Source organism: Pangasianodon hypophthalmus, chromosome 21 (assembly GCF_027358585.1).
Source record: "Pangasianodon hypophthalmus isolate fPanHyp1 chromosome 21, fPanHyp1.pri, whole genome shotgun sequence".
NCBI lineage: Eukaryota > Metazoa > Chordata > Actinopteri > Siluriformes > Pangasiidae > Pangasianodon > Pangasianodon hypophthalmus.
In genome coordinates, this window is record NC_069730.1 from 6382515 (window position 1) to 6402244 (window position 19730).

Genomic DNA, 19730 nt, shown 5'->3' on the forward strand with positions numbered 1-19730 from the left:
TAGTAGCCTATGGCATAAGTCACATGTCATAGCCTCTCAACTTAATTTTGTCATGCTGTGTCATTATTAATGGCATCCTGCCCAACCAGATCTATGCTCACAAGCTGCTACTGACAAATCACAGAAACATTTTCAGGAATGCAGTAGCCATTGACCTTTTTTTTTTGTTGTTGTTGTTGCTGTGTTTTTGCCCTTTGCTGAAATTATGTGACCGTCTTACAGTCAGTATCCCTTTCCCATAATGTTTATTACAGTGCAGTGGGAACAAAGAACAGGAGCTCTTCCCATAACTGTACAGTTTTATTTCAGTTCTTCAAAAGGTTCCAGGAAGATGTGTAACCAATCAACACAGCACAGGGCAGTACAAAAATGACAGGAAGCTATGACCAGATCAGCAAATTGGAAAGGAACAAATGTGAAAGAGTATGTAAAGGGTGCTTCTTGCTTGACTCCTATTTCCTTCATCTTGTAAATTCGAATCAATCTAAGTCTTTAAGTATATAATGCATATGATAGACTGGTGGGTATTTCCACCTTGCCTCCAGTGTTCAGGTTATGGCTGGACGTCATATTTGTACAACAAAAAACAGTCAACATGAACCTTATATTAGCAATATGTGGCTTTAGAGTGATACTGCGAAAGATATTTCAACTATAAATAGTTAATTCCTCCCCCTGTTATACTGTAATTTCCTCTTCCGTGGGTGGCCTGAGAGAGGAGAATCTAGAAGAATTGCTCATTGTCAACATAACAGGACCATTACTAAGTACATAGAGACAGTTGATCATTAACTGGGGCATTAAAAATGACTGACTTCAAGATAATGACTGACATTATATGGAAGTACAGACTATATATAGACTAGATTATAAAGTTTATATTGATTCTCTTTAGAGAAAGGAATAGCATGAAGGATTGACTGACTCCTCAAAGAGCAAAACAAATGATCACAGTTGTCATGGCATCTATGCAGCTCAATATTGTAATGAGGGTTAGGGAAAGTGTTCCCGAGATAGGCTCCAGATTCCCTGTGGCCCTGACCAGGATAAAGCGGTTACTGAAGGTGAATGAACATAAGCATAAGCACATTACATGGCCACAAGTTTGTAAACACTTGACCATATGTGGTTTTTGAACATCCCATTTGAGATTTAGTCCCCCCTTGCTGTTAGAATGGCATCCACTCTTGTATGGGGATTTGGCCATTCAGCCACTAGAGCATGAGTGAGGTCCAGCACTGATGTTGCATGAGGAGGCCTGGGGTGCCATCATCTTTTAAATTCATCCCAAAGGTGTTCAGTGGGGTTGAGGTCAGGACTCTCAAGTCCTTCCACTCCACCCTTGGCAAACCATGTCTTCATGGACCTCGCTTTGTGCACAAATGCATTGTGATGCTGGAACAGGTTTGGGCCTCTTAGTTCCAGTGAAGGAAATTTCAAATTCTACAGCATACAAAGACATCCTATATGATTGTGTGCTTCCAACTTTGCTGTAACAGTTTGAGGAAGGAACACATATAGGTGTGTAGGTCAGGTGTCCACATACCTTTGGCCATATAGTGTATAATGCAGGGCATTTTGAAAATTATTGTGAGCAAAATAATATTGCGATGACAATTCAGCAATCCCAGGAGGGTGATCTACATTTCTAATGCTTCTGTTTAGTAAACTAAATAGCTAATAGTATTTATAAATGCATGCATCTGTCATTGTGTTTTTGTTCTCTATGGCATTGCCTGTGTATTGTGTGTAGACACAGAAGAAGTGGACTTTACTGTACATGGTAAAATTCCAGAGATACCACGTAAAAATCCTCCCTTGTTATTGTTATCTGATGATGTAATGGTTTTGTGGAAACATGGGTCATTTCTTAAGCAGCAGCAGCGGCACCGTGTTATTGGACAAGGGTTATCAGAGAGAGATAGAGAAGGGAAGTAAAGCTAACTACAGCAGAAAGTGAACTTTTTTGGATGCTAATGCTCCATAATAACTAGTCGTACCACTCAGAATGTAGTCCTGTGTCTAACTTGGTTGTCCTCAAGTGTCAGTGGAACTATTAGAGCTTTGGTCAAGTTTACAGACCCCCCTCTGTGGAGCCATCACCGTTACATAACCTGTGACGAATGTGAGACACTTGAAAGCTTGTTTGCTCCTAGGTGCTGACAGGTCCATGTGTTGGTCACTGAGACTCTATGAGTTTGTGGAGGTGTTGGATCGTTCCGAGCCATTACACTGTTCCATGGTGAGGCGCCCAGAGGAGACATGAACCAAGAGCTGTTTTTATTCTTAGGCACTGATTGTTTGGCAGTTGAGCCGCTTTACATGCCTGCCTCTGAGTGTGTGTATGCGCAAGATAACTTACCTCTTCTCTGTTTTTCTTTCTTTTTTTTTTTTTTCACTATTTGAAATGCCCACAAGTGTGAGGTTCTGTGTGCATGTGAGTTTTCACAGGCTCATAATTTAGTGCCGTTGACCCCTCCCAGACTGCCCTCCTCACAGGAAATGGCCATCAGGAATGACTCAGCCTTCAGCCATTCCATCCCCCTTTCCATGGCATCTTTAATTAGGGCCGCCACTTGTTTGTTTTTTAGTATTTCACTCTCCCTCTCTCTCTCTCTCTCTCTCTCTCTCTCTCACTTTTGGAGATGACTCACAGCTTTCTCCTCCACCCATGCCCTTCTCCCACACCGTCTCTCTCTGTTCTGGTAATTGAGACAGTCCAGATTGCGTGCCGATCACTAAGAGGGAAACAGCTGTGCCTGCTGCTATCTCTTCCTCGTGCATGTGTATGAAAGATCATACATTTTAATGTTCTATTGTGTTTCCCGTCACTTTTTTATTTTTTTGTCTACAAGATGATATGTTTGAAAACACCACTGAGGCCCCATCAATGTTTTTTTTCCAAAAACGCTGATGTCACACCATGAACCTTTGCATATCCACTGCAGTTTCGCATGTGTTATGAATGTGCTAGCTCTTCCCTATCACATGACAGCTATCAAACAGGGAGGGTGAAGGCTAACACGGGCTTCCTCCGAGACACGTGAAGCCAGCCAACCATGTCTTTGGTAATTATATTGCTAGTAACATGTATGAATTAACATGAGCAAGCTGTCTACCTAATAAACATAGGAAGCTACTGGCATAAACAGCATTTGGTTAGTTAGCCAGCTAATGTTCACTTTCATTTTTACATTTTTGATAATCCGGGTGGTGTTCATTTCAGCGTAGCTCACTTGGTTATTTAACATAATTTTTCAAAAATGCACTCCTCAAATGTAGGGCATTTTAAGGTTAGTTGGGTCAGTTGTAGACAAATAAAATGTAATTTCTCACATAGTTTTTCACCAGACGACTTATTTATTCGCTCGCTACTGTGATATATATATATATATATATATATATATATATATATTATATACAATACAATACATACGATACAATATATATACAATATATATATATATATATATATATATATATATATATATATATATATATATGTGGTCAGGTCCAGAAGTATTTGGACAATGACAGAGTTTTTGTTTTTTTGTGACAGAGTTTTTGTGATTTTTGCCTTTATACACCACCACAATGGATTTGAAGTGAAACAATCAAGATGTGATTGAAGTGTAGAGTTTATTTTAAGAGGTTCCACAAAAATATGGCATTTACCATTTAAGAATTACAGCCATTTTAAGCAAAGTACTTCCATTTTCAGGGGCTCAAAGGTATATACATACATATATATATATATGTATATATATATATATATATATATATATATATATATATATATATATATATATATATATATATATTGCAAATGAGCAAAGGTTTGGGGTGTTCCTACCAAAAGTGCAAACTACAGGACAGTGTCAGTGCAAATAGGTTAATTTATCACCTGCACCTTGTGATTTACTATAAATCACATGTGATTTACTATAAATTGGCTATATAAAGCACATCATGCATTGGTAAAATGCGAAGTCTTGCCCTGCTCAACCCTGTTTGACTTATCCGTGCCTTCACCTTTTTGCTACGACCCGTTCGACTACTCCTGTGGATTGTACGTGTTGCTTTGTTGATGGATACCATTACTGTGTATGACCTCTACGATTACAATTTTGTATTGTGATATAATATAACTCTGCACATGATAACTCTGAACTACTTTGCTGAGCCTGGTGCAGTAAAAAAAATTGTAAATTATTAAAGTAAATGCCTTTTAAGAAAATGTAACAGTGTTAGTGTGGACAAAGCATTGTTTCTTTGAAACTTGCTCACATGTACACACACCCATGAGTTATTTGTGCAGTGAGATGAAAGCACAGAAAGTCAGAAACAGCTTGGGAAAGAGAAGGAATGTTCTGGTCCATGGGGAACTGAGAGAACCCCACGAGAGGAAAAGACTGAGCAGAAGAGGAGGGGCGAAGAGAAAGCGAGAGCGAAAGAGGCACAAGGGGACCTTCAAACGGTAATGGGAGCTACAAGGCCGAGTTTCACTCCCCTCACTATAGCCATCAATTCTACCTCAGCGCCAGTGACTGGCAGGCTGAAGAAATATGGATACCAGGAGGCTAATCGAAAACAGAGTACGCGTTCTGTCCAACTATAATCCCCTGATAACGTCAAGGGATAACCATGATGTCCTGCAAGGGGGTCCAATTACTGTTCAACAACATACTTATGAAATGTAGACCTCAGCTCAGAAGTATGAAAGTTCTCAAAATTGCCCAATACTTGAACACAAAGGCAAAACCCGATCCTAGATCAGCTTTACTCTGGGAGTGCATATGATATCACATGCTCGGGTCATAGCACAGTCACTTTGCACTTTGCAATCAAGCTCGTAAAACAAATATACCCTTAAAAGTGATAAATATTAAAGGCAAAGCATTGAAATGGTGATATATATGGTATATAGTTAATGTGCTGTCATTAGTACATTCATTGGAATTTTCCAATGAAATGAATCATCCAGGATGGTGTGGTGAATTCTTGATTTGCTCTTTGATATCTGAAAGATCTATGGCAGCTGCTGTAAGATTATACAGTGCTCCTGTTCATAAATTATTTCATTATAATCCTTACAATTCAATGGAATGGAATATTAATATAAGAATTTTGAGAAGAACAGTACTGAGCCTCTTCATGTGATTATAACAAGTTTGGACAACACTTTTTAACGATCTTGGACCATTCCTCCATGCAGAACATTTAAAGTGTCTGCATATTATTAGGTTTGTGTATGTGGATTGCCTTCTTCAATTCCAACCACAGGTTTTCGACAGGGATAATATCCAGAGAACAGTTTCACATCTAGCACCTTTGCTAAAGTCTGTACCAGTGTTTGATTTTTGGTGATGTTGGCTCCTTTGGTTCAGTTGGTTGCATGCTGCAACCATTTTAAAGGACACTGTTGTGTTCTATGATTGGACAGGAATTGGACAGGAAATTGTTGTTAGAGCCAAGAATTGACAAATGTCAAAATTTAACTAACCTTACCATAGTGATCCTTTTCACACAATTTTGGTTCCTCTGGTCGAAGACGAAGATCCTCAATACGTGATTTGACAAAATGAACCAAACTAAAGGAAAGTTTGATTGGTCTGTACCAAACAAGCTAGATAGACCCCAAGATGGCCATTGTATAACAGATTTTGTGTCCTGTAACTATTTCTGGGTTGATTTGGGCTCACCATCTTGTTGGAAGATCTAATCTAACAGCTTAACCTCGTGGCAGAGTCAACTGCGGGTTTGACCTAAGATATCCTGGTTAACAGAATTCATGATGACATCAATCATCACAAGAGACCCTGAAACCATAAAACAGCCGCAATGCATGAATGGTCTATCATATTTTACAGTAGGTTCTGAGAATTTTCTTGGTATGCAGTTCCTTTCTTCTTCTTTTTACTTCTTTTTCCAAATATGCTGGTGATGGTGTGCATGACCAAGAAGTTTGATTTTGGTCTCTTCTGACCGCAATAATTGATTCCAATTGCAGCTTTAATGATGCTTGGTAAAGTTCAGGTGCTGCAAATCGCTATCTGCCCTCTTCTGCATGCATGAGCTCACAGACACTCATGACACCCATTGGCTAGTGTCACTGTGATTGATAGGGGAGAGAGAGTATGCCAACCCTCCCTTGCTGAAAGCATGGCCACTTTATCTCTCTTGAGCTCCTGGCCACGGATGCCTGTGGCATCACTGGCATTCGAACTTGTGATCTCCAGCTGATAGATCGAACACATTTCTGTTATATTTTTAACTGTATTTTTAAGATCTATTATCTGACTTGTACAGGTTAACAACCATCTGTCTCTTTTTGTGTTGAATGTACTTTGGAGGATGGATAGCAAAAGTATTGTACATGTCTGCAACCGCATATTTAGTCAAAGGCAACAATAATGTTTCTGGCATGCCACTTGTTTTTGAGAGAAGATACTATGTGAGTGAGTTTTGATAGAGGAAAGATATGTAATTTCTCTAATTATTTGAATGAAAATTTTTGAATTATTATGCCTAATACTTATTTTATACAATAACTTTTTTTTTTTTGAAAGATGCTGGTAGTTCTACAGTTGACTGTAATTGTGTCTAGTCATTTTCCAACTACATATAAACCATAAATCTGTGTAAGGTGAAGTTTAGATCAGATAATTCACCAGTGTATAATGCTGACTATTTCAGCTTTCTAGTAAGAGCATACGGATTCAAGAAAACAAACAAAAGACTGCGAATATTGCTCTGCTGCTTTGGAGGGTTTATTCAAATGATTGTTTGCTTTTCATGTTAGAGGTTTTCAATACCAGGAATCCATGATGCGCCTCACGCTCATGAAGTTCATGTTGCCGTAGTCCCTGAAGCTGCGGTACTCTCCGGGCCTGAAGTACCACATCCTGCCTCTGTAGTGAGGATGCTCATACATGAGCCAGTGGCCATCCATCACGTGGCACGAGTGGCATCCACTGGACCAGTGGTAGCGATCCATGACGGAGTCGCAGTCGTCGCTTAGCTCCATCATCTGACCCATGAAGTTGTCCCTCTCATAGATCCTCATTCTGTAGGGGCCCCTGTACTGTTTTGAGGAAGATACAAGCCATTTGAAAATGAACATAGGAAAACATTTATGCATAGCTAACTGAGGCAGTTATTGTAGTTCGTTAGCATGCTATGAGATGATCAGCATACCATGGGGATCATGCGGCAGGACCTGATGCAGTTGTTGCCCCAGCCCCACATGTTCATGTAGTCGGGGTACTCGCCCCTCCTGATGAAGTACTGGTTTCCCATGAAGTTGGGGCGATCGTACACCATCCAGCAGCCGCTCTCCACCCTGCAGGAGTGGCAGCGGCTCAGGTAGGAGAATATATCGGAACAGTCACTGCTGCACTCATAGGAGCGGCCCATGAAGTTCCTGTCCTCGTAGAAGATGACCTGTTTGGGCAAAAAAAGACCATATTAGGCATACAGTATAGTACATTAAAAGAATGAGTTAAGCAAAGATGATGGACAACACAGTAGAATCAATTATCAAAACCATTGCCATCATGTCTGGTCCTTACCCTGCCCATGATTTCGATGTGGGTTCTAAACCGATGCTTCGATTGTCAAAGTCGTTTCCGACTGGTGAGCTGACACTGTACTGGGTATAACCCCTTGCATTTATACCTGACACTAAACCCAAAAATCATGTGCCACCTATTGTATAAACTGCTAACCAAGCAACATAGCACAGATACCTAAAAAGAGCTGAAGGGCTTTCCATTTGATTCAGCATCCAGAAGAATTTAGAATTAGAGCTACAGTGAAAACAATGCAGCAGTACTGTATTCTTTTATTCTTCACATGCTGGATTAGCGTATCTGTTGTGCTCTGAATGACCTTTGGCCGTGGCTCAGTAATATGCTTTTTTATCTCATCCAGTGTTGACAGCATAAATGCTTCTGCTTTTGCACAGTTATAACCAACGGATTTATTTATTTAACTGCCAGAAATTTTCCCCTGCTTTTGTTCCATGCACCTTACACTAAATGCAAATTTCAAACAAACAATGCAAATGAACCGTGTTAGGATTAGTTTGCGGAAAGAACTGTCAAGATTTCCTTCAACCCAGAACATTTCTTCCAACAAAAATACCTGCAGCTGTCGAAGGTTATTGTTATCCTAAAACTTGCATGTTCAGAAGTTTTATGCTTATTTTTCAAGTTAACCTTCATAACACCCAAGACAGTTGTATAAGATACACAACATCAGTGTTACAAATGGAAATTTGATTACCACTTTAGTTCGCGGGAATTAAAAATCATTCATTTGGCTGAAATACTGATTTATTAATTAAATGTATTTGAATGGTGTTTAGTAATAGTTTTAAGTCATATGGAGCAGTCAAAGAGCATTCAATTGCATGCTCCGAAGTAACTACACCCCCTAAAAGGAAAAAGTAGAAAATTTCTTCATATACCTTCCAGGGGTGTAACGCAATGCCACTATCTGTGTTTGTTCAGTGTTCTAACTATTTGTATTTTTATCTGTGCTGGATTTCAACCATAAGCTTTTTTTATGTGGACCCTAATCACCATGTCCTGGAAATACTTGGGGGGATAAAAATGAAAAAACAAAGCTTCTGAAAAATAGCAATTTTTCACGAAAACCTTTTTTCAACTCCTGAACTAGATTTTTCTGGCAAACTTTCATCTTCTATCTAATGAGACTGAATAAGAACGCTTACTATGTTTCAAAACAACAATTTCGTCTTCAAATCAGGGAACGGTTGTTAATAGTTGACAACAATAGTCATGTAATAATATTTGATCAGATTTACCTTACTTTTGGGTTTGTTACATTCCAGTACGATTAAATTTTTTTTTCTGGACATGCTAGCAGACTCTACTACGAAGCTGGGATGCAGTGCTGCTGCTAGTCAAAATGGGGTCCTTTAAGCAGCATTTGATTCTAATGCTTAAAATATGATTTTGTGTTTTTTTTTTTAAGAAAAAAATATTGGAGAATATTCATTTAGGAACAACAAACAACATGCGCAGACCCCAGCAGAGATATGCTGTCCTTTTCACAGGGCATTGTCTGCGTGGTCTATATGGAGAAGCGGCTCTCTAAATAATTCAGAAATGCGTGCGCACTACTGTTTACCATGCAAAGACTGGAAAAGGGAAGAAAAATTTGTCTCCCTTGTCCCTTGAACTTTTTGGGCTAGATTCAAATCGTTTTGTGTGATTTTTGAGTGGTAGTTGGGGTGGAAATTTCGCTGAAACCTGGCACCCCTTCATGTGAGCTTCACACTTGGTGTCTTTCAGGTGATTTTTTTTATTCCTTCCTGTGGGATTCCAGTACTGACACGCACACCTAGTCTTACTGTGAAGCTTTCTATCAAGGTTTCTGAAATATACATATACAGTATAGTGTACTTGCTATTTGTATCTGTATTTGCATTAGTTCAGAGCACATTATCTGTTCAATCTGAATAATGTATTCCTATTTGGTTAGTTCCTTGATGCCTTCATGATTTGCTGTTAGTAATATAATAAGCAACATAATAAATTCCAAAGTTTACAGTCAATCTGTAATGGTAACTGTGGATTCTTCCCTCTTCTGTGTAAAGACAAAGACAATATATTTGATTAAAAATTTCATTTAATGTCCTCTAATGGGTTTTAAAATAAGCAATACATAAATTCTCCAGTATTACTTACAACATATTTATGTAACACTTATGCATGTGTTATGTAGGCCCAGTGTAGGTACCCTTCAAATAAAATGTTACTGAAGAGATAAAGAGTTTTTACACACCAAGTTTTATTTCATGGTCACATGACCAGCAGTCAGGCTTCTTATCAGTATCACTGTATGTTTCTCTTTTAATCATGACTCATTATCACATCTCACTGTAAGAGTCGGGCGAAAACACTCTAATTTCAAGTCATACATGGATTAAATTGCTCAGTACAGACACACACAGACATGCACAAGCTGAACCTCAGGCAGAAGGTCAAGGCTAAAGCAGGTCAACACACACACACACACACACACACAAATTAATTTCCAAAGCTTGGGATATTCCCCTGAATGACCTCAAATGAATCCACCCACTCTCCTACCCAGAGCGTTTTCGTCCCATAAAATGGTGAACAAGGACTAAATTGGATTGGTTTGTCTGTTTATGTGTCCGAATGACCTTCATTCTTCTCACGCGAGAGAGAGAGAGAGAGAGAGAGAGAGACAGAGCATCCAAATAAAAAAAGAACGAAAGGAAAAGGGGACGATGTAGGATGAGAAATGGCCAGATATAATTGGGATCGTTCTTTTTTTAGAAAAACGATCTCACCGAGGCCAAGCGAATGAGTCATGCTTGACCAGGCCTTTCGGACCAGACGAACTCGAGTTGACTCACTACAATACCAGCACCAGTCATAGAAATACACATACATATGATAAACACAGCCAGACATCATGCATAAGACAGAATTAGTACTCTACACACACTTTCATGCTCAAGGCAGTTGTCATAACCTCATTAGATACATTGCACAATGGAGTCTTAAAAGGAAATTGATGTCGTGCCGAGACTCTAAAGGCAACTCTCCCTCTCTCTCTCACACACACACACACACACACACACACTCACACAAACACAGACACATTATACTCCAGTCATTCTTCCTCTCTGATTTGCTGTTTGATCTGAGGACTCTGGTTTCCTTTCACCAAAGTTCAAAGAGATGTCACTTTGATCCAAGGCGTAAGAATTTGTGATATCTGTTATGACCAACACAGCCTAGCCTTTAGACTGGATACAAGGAATCTGAGCTTCTTTCCCACACAGAATAAGACCTACTTTATGAATCATTCTCACTTTCCGTAGCATAAATTGTGAAAAGAAGATAAACAACTCAACTGTGGTCATCTGGTGGAGGTGCGTGTGGTCCTGTCTCCTTGCTTTTGCCCTTCCTTTCCTTTCCCATCCCTTTTCCCTCACTCATCCCCTATCATGTATTGTGTGCAGAAGACAAAAAGCCAGAGAGCGTCTTCAAAGTCTCCTACCTGTACTGTTGAAAAAGAGAAGTAATGCTCTAGTGAACTCTACAAATTTGCGATAACCATCTTTTCATCAAGTGTGCAGGTGTAAAGGAGAGAAAGGCAGAGTGAAGATAAAAGGAGGAAGATGAGAGAAACGGACATGAGGCAGTGCTTAGAGAAATCTTTTTAAACCAAGGATCTTGAGTTGTTTCATATGATAACTGATAAATAACACTTTTAAAGGGTGTGACATGGTATATGGTGAGAGTTCACACTTTTCAATAAAATGTGCATAATGAAGTCCCATTAGACTTCAAGGCTTTATTTTCTCATTCATTTGGATCTTGCTTTTGGATCTAAGTTAACCACAATTTACTATACACTGTGTTCCTTCACACATAATTACACGTCACAGAGCAACGATTTTTTAAATACTTCTCAAAGTGAGAAATGAACCAAAATGCATTTCCTATAATGTCCTACAATCCAGTGTCCTATTTTAAAGAAACAAAAAGCATTTAACAAACTGAGGTTTAAAATTTTAATTGTGTGTTCAGTGTGTTGAGAATGCTATTAATAAATGTCTTACCATTTGAGGAAGAGTAGAGCAAAGAAAAAGCAAAGGAAATGATTTAACACTTTGTTTGGATAATCTGCTTCAGACACATAGATATAAACTAATTATAGACTGTCGTATTTATGTTTCAGCAACATCTCATGATAAGCCTAGGGACAATTTGATAGTCTAGATGGCCTGCTAAATATAAAGAGCTGTAGACTCATTCATTCATCTTCAGTAACCCCTTTATTCTAGTCAGGATGGTGGATCCAGAGCATATCCCCGAAACACTGGACGCGAGGCAGGAATATACCATGAATGGGATGCCAGTGCACACGCACACACACACATTTGGACAATTTAGAGTCACCAATTCAGCTACTAGGGGATGGGAGGAAACCAGAGAACTGGAGGAGTCCCATACAGACACAGGGAGAACATGTGACACAGACAGTAACCCAAGCTCAGGATTGAATCAGGGAGTCTGGAGCTGTGAGGCTACCTGCTTTGCCACCGTATGGTATAAACCTGACCATGCAAATAAAGTGAAAGCAAAAGGAGCAGGTTGATTGTCTAAAGTGTGTGTAATTACTTTTTTTTTTGCGTACTTTGCAATTAACAGCACCGACATTCAGCCTGTATAGTAAGTGTGCCAACAAACATGACATACATAACTGTGTTAACCTTTAAGTCAGTGCTCAGATCTATGATTATCATTGTTTTCTACATATATTCATGTATCTCTCATAGTTTAACAAATTTAGCAAATCATTTAATCCTTAAGCGCCTTATCTCCAGCAAGTTGGTGATCTCTCAGACTACATCTCATGACTTAAATATTTTGATGAAATTATAACTGATATGTACATTTTGATATGTGCATCCTAGCATTTTGACTGGTTATGGTTTAGTCTCCCAAGACCCATCAGAGGGGTCTGATGTACGTTCCTAACTCTGGTAACTACTTTCTATTAGTTTCACTGTAATTACTGAGTAATTCATAGTAAATACTGAACACTGAATACTGAACCACAAAAAAATAAATAAATAAAATAAAAAATTAGAACGACTCCATAAAACTCCATTTCACTTTCCAAACACGCCTAGAACAGGCCACACCATTTCGTAACTTTTATGGTGCCTTATACATGGCTATTTTTTCTTTTTTGATAAACCTGTGTTTGCAATTGTTTGATATCAATGAGAGCAGAGTATTTTTGTCATTTTTTTGAACAAACGATTAAAAGGTTAAACAATAAATACAACTTTTCACAGCCTTATTTGCTCATATTTACCAAGGGTGCCAATATTAGTGGAGGGCACTGTATTTTGTTCTGACTCAATAATGCAAAAGTCATACAATAAAGATCTATAACAAAATTTGTATAAAAAATTTATATAAAGATTTTTGCACAGTCAAAAAGTCAAACGTGGATAATCTGTAATCAATGTCAAAACAAGGTTAAAACCAAGAAGTACAGTGAAACAGAAGGCCCAGTCTTAACCTAACTAATTGCATTAATAATACTTTGCACTACTAATAAAACTGTACACCGATACGTAAATACAATTGTGTATACATAGATAAACTAATCAAGGACTAACACAGTATAGGTGAACACCATCGGATAACAAACAGAATGACAGGGCAGGGATGGAGACAGGACTAGAACAGAAACAATGGCACATGGCATAATAAATAAAAGCACATAGAGAATAACAACACACAAGACATGAGAACAGAGTTCATCTGCTGTCAGATTATAGTTAATTCTTTATCAAGTTGTGTCTTGATTTGACGATATTGTTGTGGTTGACAGTTTTCACTATTGATATTACTTTTACATGCGATTAACAGCAAAAAGGAAATTTGAGAAAGGGAACAAACCCTCACTCCATTAATTATTAAGTTATGCATCAACTTACCTTACTGCTAAACAGACAACTGCTGCTTAATGGAATTTTGTTCTGTGGGTATTTGACCCGTTTATGTTTATCTACAATATAACAATAGCAATTTGAGATGTAAAAATAAACCTATATCAAGCATCAAGCAAAAATAAACCTATAATTAAATTTAATACAAGAAAACTAAAATCATATTATGAATCAGGGGCCATAAGATTCTGTCCATCTCTGTGCTATGACCTAAACAAGCTTTTCTGGTCCTAATGAGTAGCTAGTCTGCTAAGAATCCCAATTAAAAAGATGTAATTGCACTGTAGTTGTTGTGGTCGTTCAGAGAAAAAGGGTTCTGAATGTTTTTTCAAGGCAGGATGACATTCACTTTTTAGCCTCTTAAATTTGTTTAAAGCTAAAAGAGTGCAAATGTAATTAGCAGTAAAACACGTCAAGCACTTGGTTTTCAGTTGGGTTTTAAAAGGTCTAATTGGTTTAACAGAAGGAATCAGTTGAGATACAAATGAAAGTGGTGTTTGATGCTAAAAAGAAAGTGGTGTATTCACATTGCTGTGGCCAGTGTTTGCAACTGAACATTTCTCTGACCAAGTTGTGACCTTGGTATTATAAAACTGTATCTGCCATTTCAGCCAGCACAACCCTAAAGTTCTGTAATCTGCATTTACAGATCGACAACAGCTTCACTTTAAACTTCCTTTAAATTTACATGATCAAAATTTTATTAATCCCATGAAATAACAAATAAATTATAATATAAAACATTTTAGCCTATTAAGACCATATTATAATCCTATATGCTTTTCAATAAGCTTTATTTATCTGAATGTATCGAAAAAATAAAACTAATTTTTGGGGGGATATTCAAAAGTTCAGACATCCTACTTAGTAACAACCCTATGGCAGATATCAAAGATTGCAAATGCCTTTTGTAATTTTCAAACAATCAATTAGAGACAGATTAATTTCAGCTTTAATTCACTATATCAGTCTTTAAACAGTCTGCAAGTTTCCAGAAATTGATGTAATGACTTAAAGAAGCTTCTGATTGGCCAATGGTCATAATTAGGAGTATATTGGGAATGCATCTGTGGTTGGGCCTACCATTAGAGACAGCTTGTTCACCTACACAAGTCCAGTTCCTCCATAGGTGCAAGTTCCAAACAACTCAAGCTACCATAAACATCTGTACAAACAATTGTATGCAAATATAAAAATCTTGGGAGCACACACACCACAGATCATTCACAGGGATGAACAAACTTTGATCTGAAAAGTTCAACTGAACCACAAGACAACATCAAAGGAAATGGTGAAGGAGTTGGAGGCATCAGGTGCCAACATACATCTACCATTAAGAGAGTCCTACATCACCATGGCCTGAAAGGCTATCATGCGAAGAAGAAGCCTCTATTCTAAGACCAGCATAAAAAAAGCCAGACTGAAGTTTGCAGGTGGTCACCAGCCATTTGAAGGAGTGTTTAATGGTCAGATGAAACAAAAAAATTGAACAATTTGGCAATAATGATCAATAATAGAGGAAAAAGAGTGAGGTTTTTAAACAGAAGAACACAATACCAACTGTGAAGCATGGGGGTGGCAGCATCATGTTGTAGGAGTGTTGTGCTGGAAAAGGGACTGGTGCACTTGAGAAAAAAAGAAGGCCTCATGAGGAAGGAGGATTAACAAGAAATACTGAAGCAACACTTCAAGATATCAACCAGAAAGTTAAAACTTGGTCACATCTGAGTCTTCCAGCAGAACAATGACAAGCATACCTCTAAAACTGTAACAAAATGGCTTATAGTGAAAGATTTTGGAGTGGCCGTTACAAAGCCTTGACCTGAATCCCATAGAAAATTTGTGGACTGCACTGAAAAAGCATGTCTGAGCAAGGAAACCCATAAACCTGACTGAGTTACACCAGTTCTGTCAGGAACAATGAGCAAAGTATTGTGAGACGCTTGTGGAAGTCTATCCCACGCAGTTCAAGCAAATAAAATTCAAGCAATGCCACCAAATACTAACAAAGACTATGTGAACTTTTGTCCCACTGAAAATCTGATGAAATAAATCTGACTCTTAGCTATTATTTTGAAGTGACCTCTTATGGAAATGAAGTAGATATCCTAAACGACTTAACACGGGAAATGTATGGTGACACAGAATGTATGGAGTTTGAATGTCTTAAGCCTAGATGTATGCAAAACTTTGGCTTCAACTGTATACCAGATCAGTGACTTATCAGTCTATGGCTCTAAAGCGTTGCACAGTATTAAAAGAAGATGTAAACAGAATCGACTTATACGGCACCATTGCGGCATTACCTCCCTTTATACAGGAGCGTTTCTTTCATCATTATTGAATGACTGATCTTATTTATCCTAATTTATGGATTTGTTTTGGCTTGCTTTCTTTAATTTTTTTCATATTTAATTTTTCTTTAATTAATGGCAGGTTAATATAAGTAGGTTTAATAAAATTCTCATTAAATGTCTGTGTGTAATTGAAAATAATAAGCTATTTAAACTCAGTGATGTAATCCGTGTATAGAGTTGTAGCAACTCATCGCAAATTATATGATTTGAACCTGATCAATAGGGTTTTTTATTAGAGAGTCTTCTAATACATAAATTTCAAAACAAAAACTCAGCAGCTCTAAGACACAGGTTTTTCTGAACTAACAGGACTTTTGTGACCTTCTTGCGTAAATGCTCCTACAAAGGATTTCCGAATAAATTCATTCATATCCAGCTTGACAAATGAGGCCCATTGATTGGCCAAGGCTGTCTATGTTATCTTCATTCTGGATGATGATTGGCTGGCAGATAGAACCTTGTCAAACCAAGCTGACCTGTGAGTTTGGAGATGAGGTCAAGACGTGTCGCTCTGTGATGAAAATAAATTACCTAAAAGGATTTGTGTGTACGTGTAAAATCCAGTTTGCTAATCCTACATCTTACGCTTCACAGAAGAAAGGATTCTGTAAAATAAAATGTTCCTTGATCAACCAGTTGACTTACGTATGTCATGCTGTGAGACTTTGTCATGACGTAATTGTTTATATCTCAGTGATGTTTAGTACTTTTATTAGAAGTGTTTGGCTTGGATGAAACGCAAATGAAATGCAGAGACGATTGCAAGGACTTGTATAAAGATTTAATAGAACAGATGAATCAGGGTGACAGTGGTGTTTGCGTGTGTCTGTATGAAGAGAGAGTATGTCACACTCATTATTCACTCAACAACTACGGGTCGGGCAACATAAAAATGATTGCGCAATAGACAAAACTACTTCAAAAGCAAGTTCAGATTGTCGCTACAGACAGTAACCCATGTTAATTGCACAAGCTGACACGCATTACAAAACCACATCATGAGCCTGAGGGTGTGAGCACGCCAGGGGCCTTGCGCAAAATCCTGCGTGCGTGTGTGAGTGTAAACGGTCACACACTCTGTATTAAACCCAACTGTTGAGTGAAGTGCACTTGGGGAAACATGGAACGTGGCTGCTTTATCTGCCCAGTGGGACTGCTATATTAGGGCTGTGAAAGATTTATGTGACAGTTAACGATAGTGTCGCTTCGTGTTGTCATTAGTGGCCTGGTAAAACAGGTGCAGCTGCTGGGAAGTCGTTCGCTCCTCCTCACTCCTTGTCTCCCTTTGTTTCTCTTTGCTGCTCTGTCTTGATGAAAAGTCTTATTTACCACATCAAACAATGTGCTAACACGCTAGCTTGCGCCAAGCCAACACGTGCCATGTTTTGTTGTCGGAAAACGATTGTGACTAACACTCGCACTTTAAATGATGGAGTGTTGAATTACACTGTACGCAGTTTCCTGTGTCCTTGCCGTGTGAGGAGCCATCAGAGCTGAAATGTTCCAGAAGTCTCTGTGGGGTCTGGACAGCATAAATGTTCAATCTTTGCACTTCGTGGTGTGTTTACAGCATGTGTGAAGGCCCGTGTGTTTGTATATGTGAGCTCAAGAAGCATAGGACTTATGAGCGGGTCTGGGCCTGCTCATGCGGTAGTGGAAAGACACTAATCCCCCCTGTCCTGAGAGAGAGAAGGAGAGAGAGAGAGAGAGAGAGAGAGAATAAGCAGGTAGTACAACAATGCAAACAAGAGCAGTTGAGGGTTATGGACCTTGCTGGGTTTTGAACACACAACCATCTGGTCAATAGAGTAGAACCACTGATTTACACCAAAATACTTAACACTTATGTCCGAAGTCATTTATTGGAAACAGACCCTGATATAGTAAAGGATATAAGATATAACATTTGTAAAAACACCTGCAAACTTTCTTTATCTTTCACATAAAAATATACAAAATAGCAAGTCTTATCATTATTACAATTGAAGGGCAGGTATTAAATTTGAGGAAACTATAAAACTATGTATTAATATCAAAACTGAGACTTATTATTATAGCAGGAAAGTGGGTTTCATATTCAATATTCGCCACACATTCGCAGCTCTCAGGTCATATATATATATATATATATATATATATGTATATATATATATATATATATATATATATATATATATATATATACATATATATATATATATATATATATATATATATATATATATATTTTAGACTCACATCTACCTCTTTTATTTTGTGTTCATATTTTATTTTTGAAAAGTTGTTTGATGTGTTTCTCCAACTTTAACCTGAGATTCAGTTTCACTCTTCTGACAGTCTGTTTGATATCTGAAAAAAGGTCGATGCAATAAGCTCATTTGAGAATTCTTTCCTTCCTCTATTTGTGGCATAATTTTTCTCTGCATGTACAATTTATCACTTTGCACCTACAAATTAGTTTTCAGTTGATGATATAAGTAAATCAGGACTCTAGCAGGCTAACTGCATCATACCACAATTGGGGTCCCATTTATTCTTTGTAACTCCTTTGTAAATCATTTCTCAACACTGAATTCAAGAAAACATTCATTTATACATCAAATGTGTTAACCTTTTAAATAATTCATTTACTTTCAATATATCTGGAACTAAAGAAAAAAAAGAATAAGGGAACTTCCCATGATTTTCAGGAAATTCAGATGCGACTTCCTGTTGATCAAATACTTCATAGAAGTGAAGAATCTGTTCATATAAGATTTTTCATAATCTATAATCATTGAGTGATTGAAAAGGATGTTTCAATTATGAGATGTTACACATTAATGTAAAAATAGTACAATTTTTGAAGCATTTTAATGATTATATTTTAAGGTAATGTGTAGTTATAGTAGGCAAAAATACAGCTGTAGAGAGTTTTTTATCTGAAGTTATTTATCTGAAATATGTTACCTGTGTTTGTTTGTAAGTGTAGTATCATATCCCAATCATGGAATCACGCAACTAGCTAGCTAAGATGACTAGTGTTATTAGCCACTATAGTCACAGCACTTGAGTAGAAAATGGTGGTAATATTATTACAGTGAAGTATCATAACCTCAATACCAAGTGCGAAAATATTATCTACATCCACAACAACATTACATGGTCACAAAAGCATAGTATTCACCAACATATGCTGAGAAAAAAGCTCTCTCTCCTATTAATCTAAGTGGTTAATCACTGGAGTTAACTGGTTGTCAAACAGCTTAGTGTCACATCATCATCCGTGATATTTTAAAGATAAAAGCTTTAATGCCATTTCAACATCAACCCTTTGTTGACTGGGTGTGGAATCATTTAACTAAATCCAGAATTAGATAAACTCCAGCTAGAGTCAGATTAAGTTTAATTGCAAACTTGAAACGTAGCTCTGCTCAATTCGCCGTGTAATTATATATTATTTGGAAAATGGTATGTATAGGATTATAACCCAAATTTTATTGGGAATGTGGGACAGTAAAAAAAAAAAAAAAAAAATTGCCAAGCCAACTGCCAGACCCAACAGCGAACCAACACTTGCTAGTAATAATCATTTAATTACTGGTTATTTTTATATTATTTTTGCTTATGAAATGTAAGGATTCAGGATAGAGGTGAGAAAAAAAGCTAGACAATAAATCCTAAATGCTAAATACAATTATTAAACCTATTACTAAGCATTCCTAATTCATCTACTTCTGGCTCATTTGCACTCACTGAAAGATGTAGCTCAAGTGAGAAGAAATGATTCATTTCAAAAGGGATTTGTTTTGTGACATTAATTTTTTTTTTTTAATCCCATTTAGGATTTAGCCTAC

At 37.6% G+C, this 19730-nt stretch overlaps 1 protein-coding gene across 1 annotated transcript; it reads right to left on the reverse strand.

The window, feature by feature from the left end:
* Positions 1-6658: 6658 nt before the first annotated feature.
* LOC113543165 (gamma-crystallin M2-like) lies at positions 6659-7661 on the reverse strand. The gene is made up of 3 exons (XM_026941230.3): positions 7572-7661; positions 7198-7443; positions 6659-7084 (listed from the first exon to the last, which is right to left on the reverse strand). The coding sequence occupies exons 1-3, from the start codon at positions 7578-7580 to the stop codon at positions 6809-6811; spliced, it is 531 nt and encodes a 176-aa protein (XP_026797031.1). The 5' UTR covers positions 7581-7661; the 3' UTR covers positions 6659-6808.
* Positions 7662-19730: the final 12069 nt, after the last annotated feature.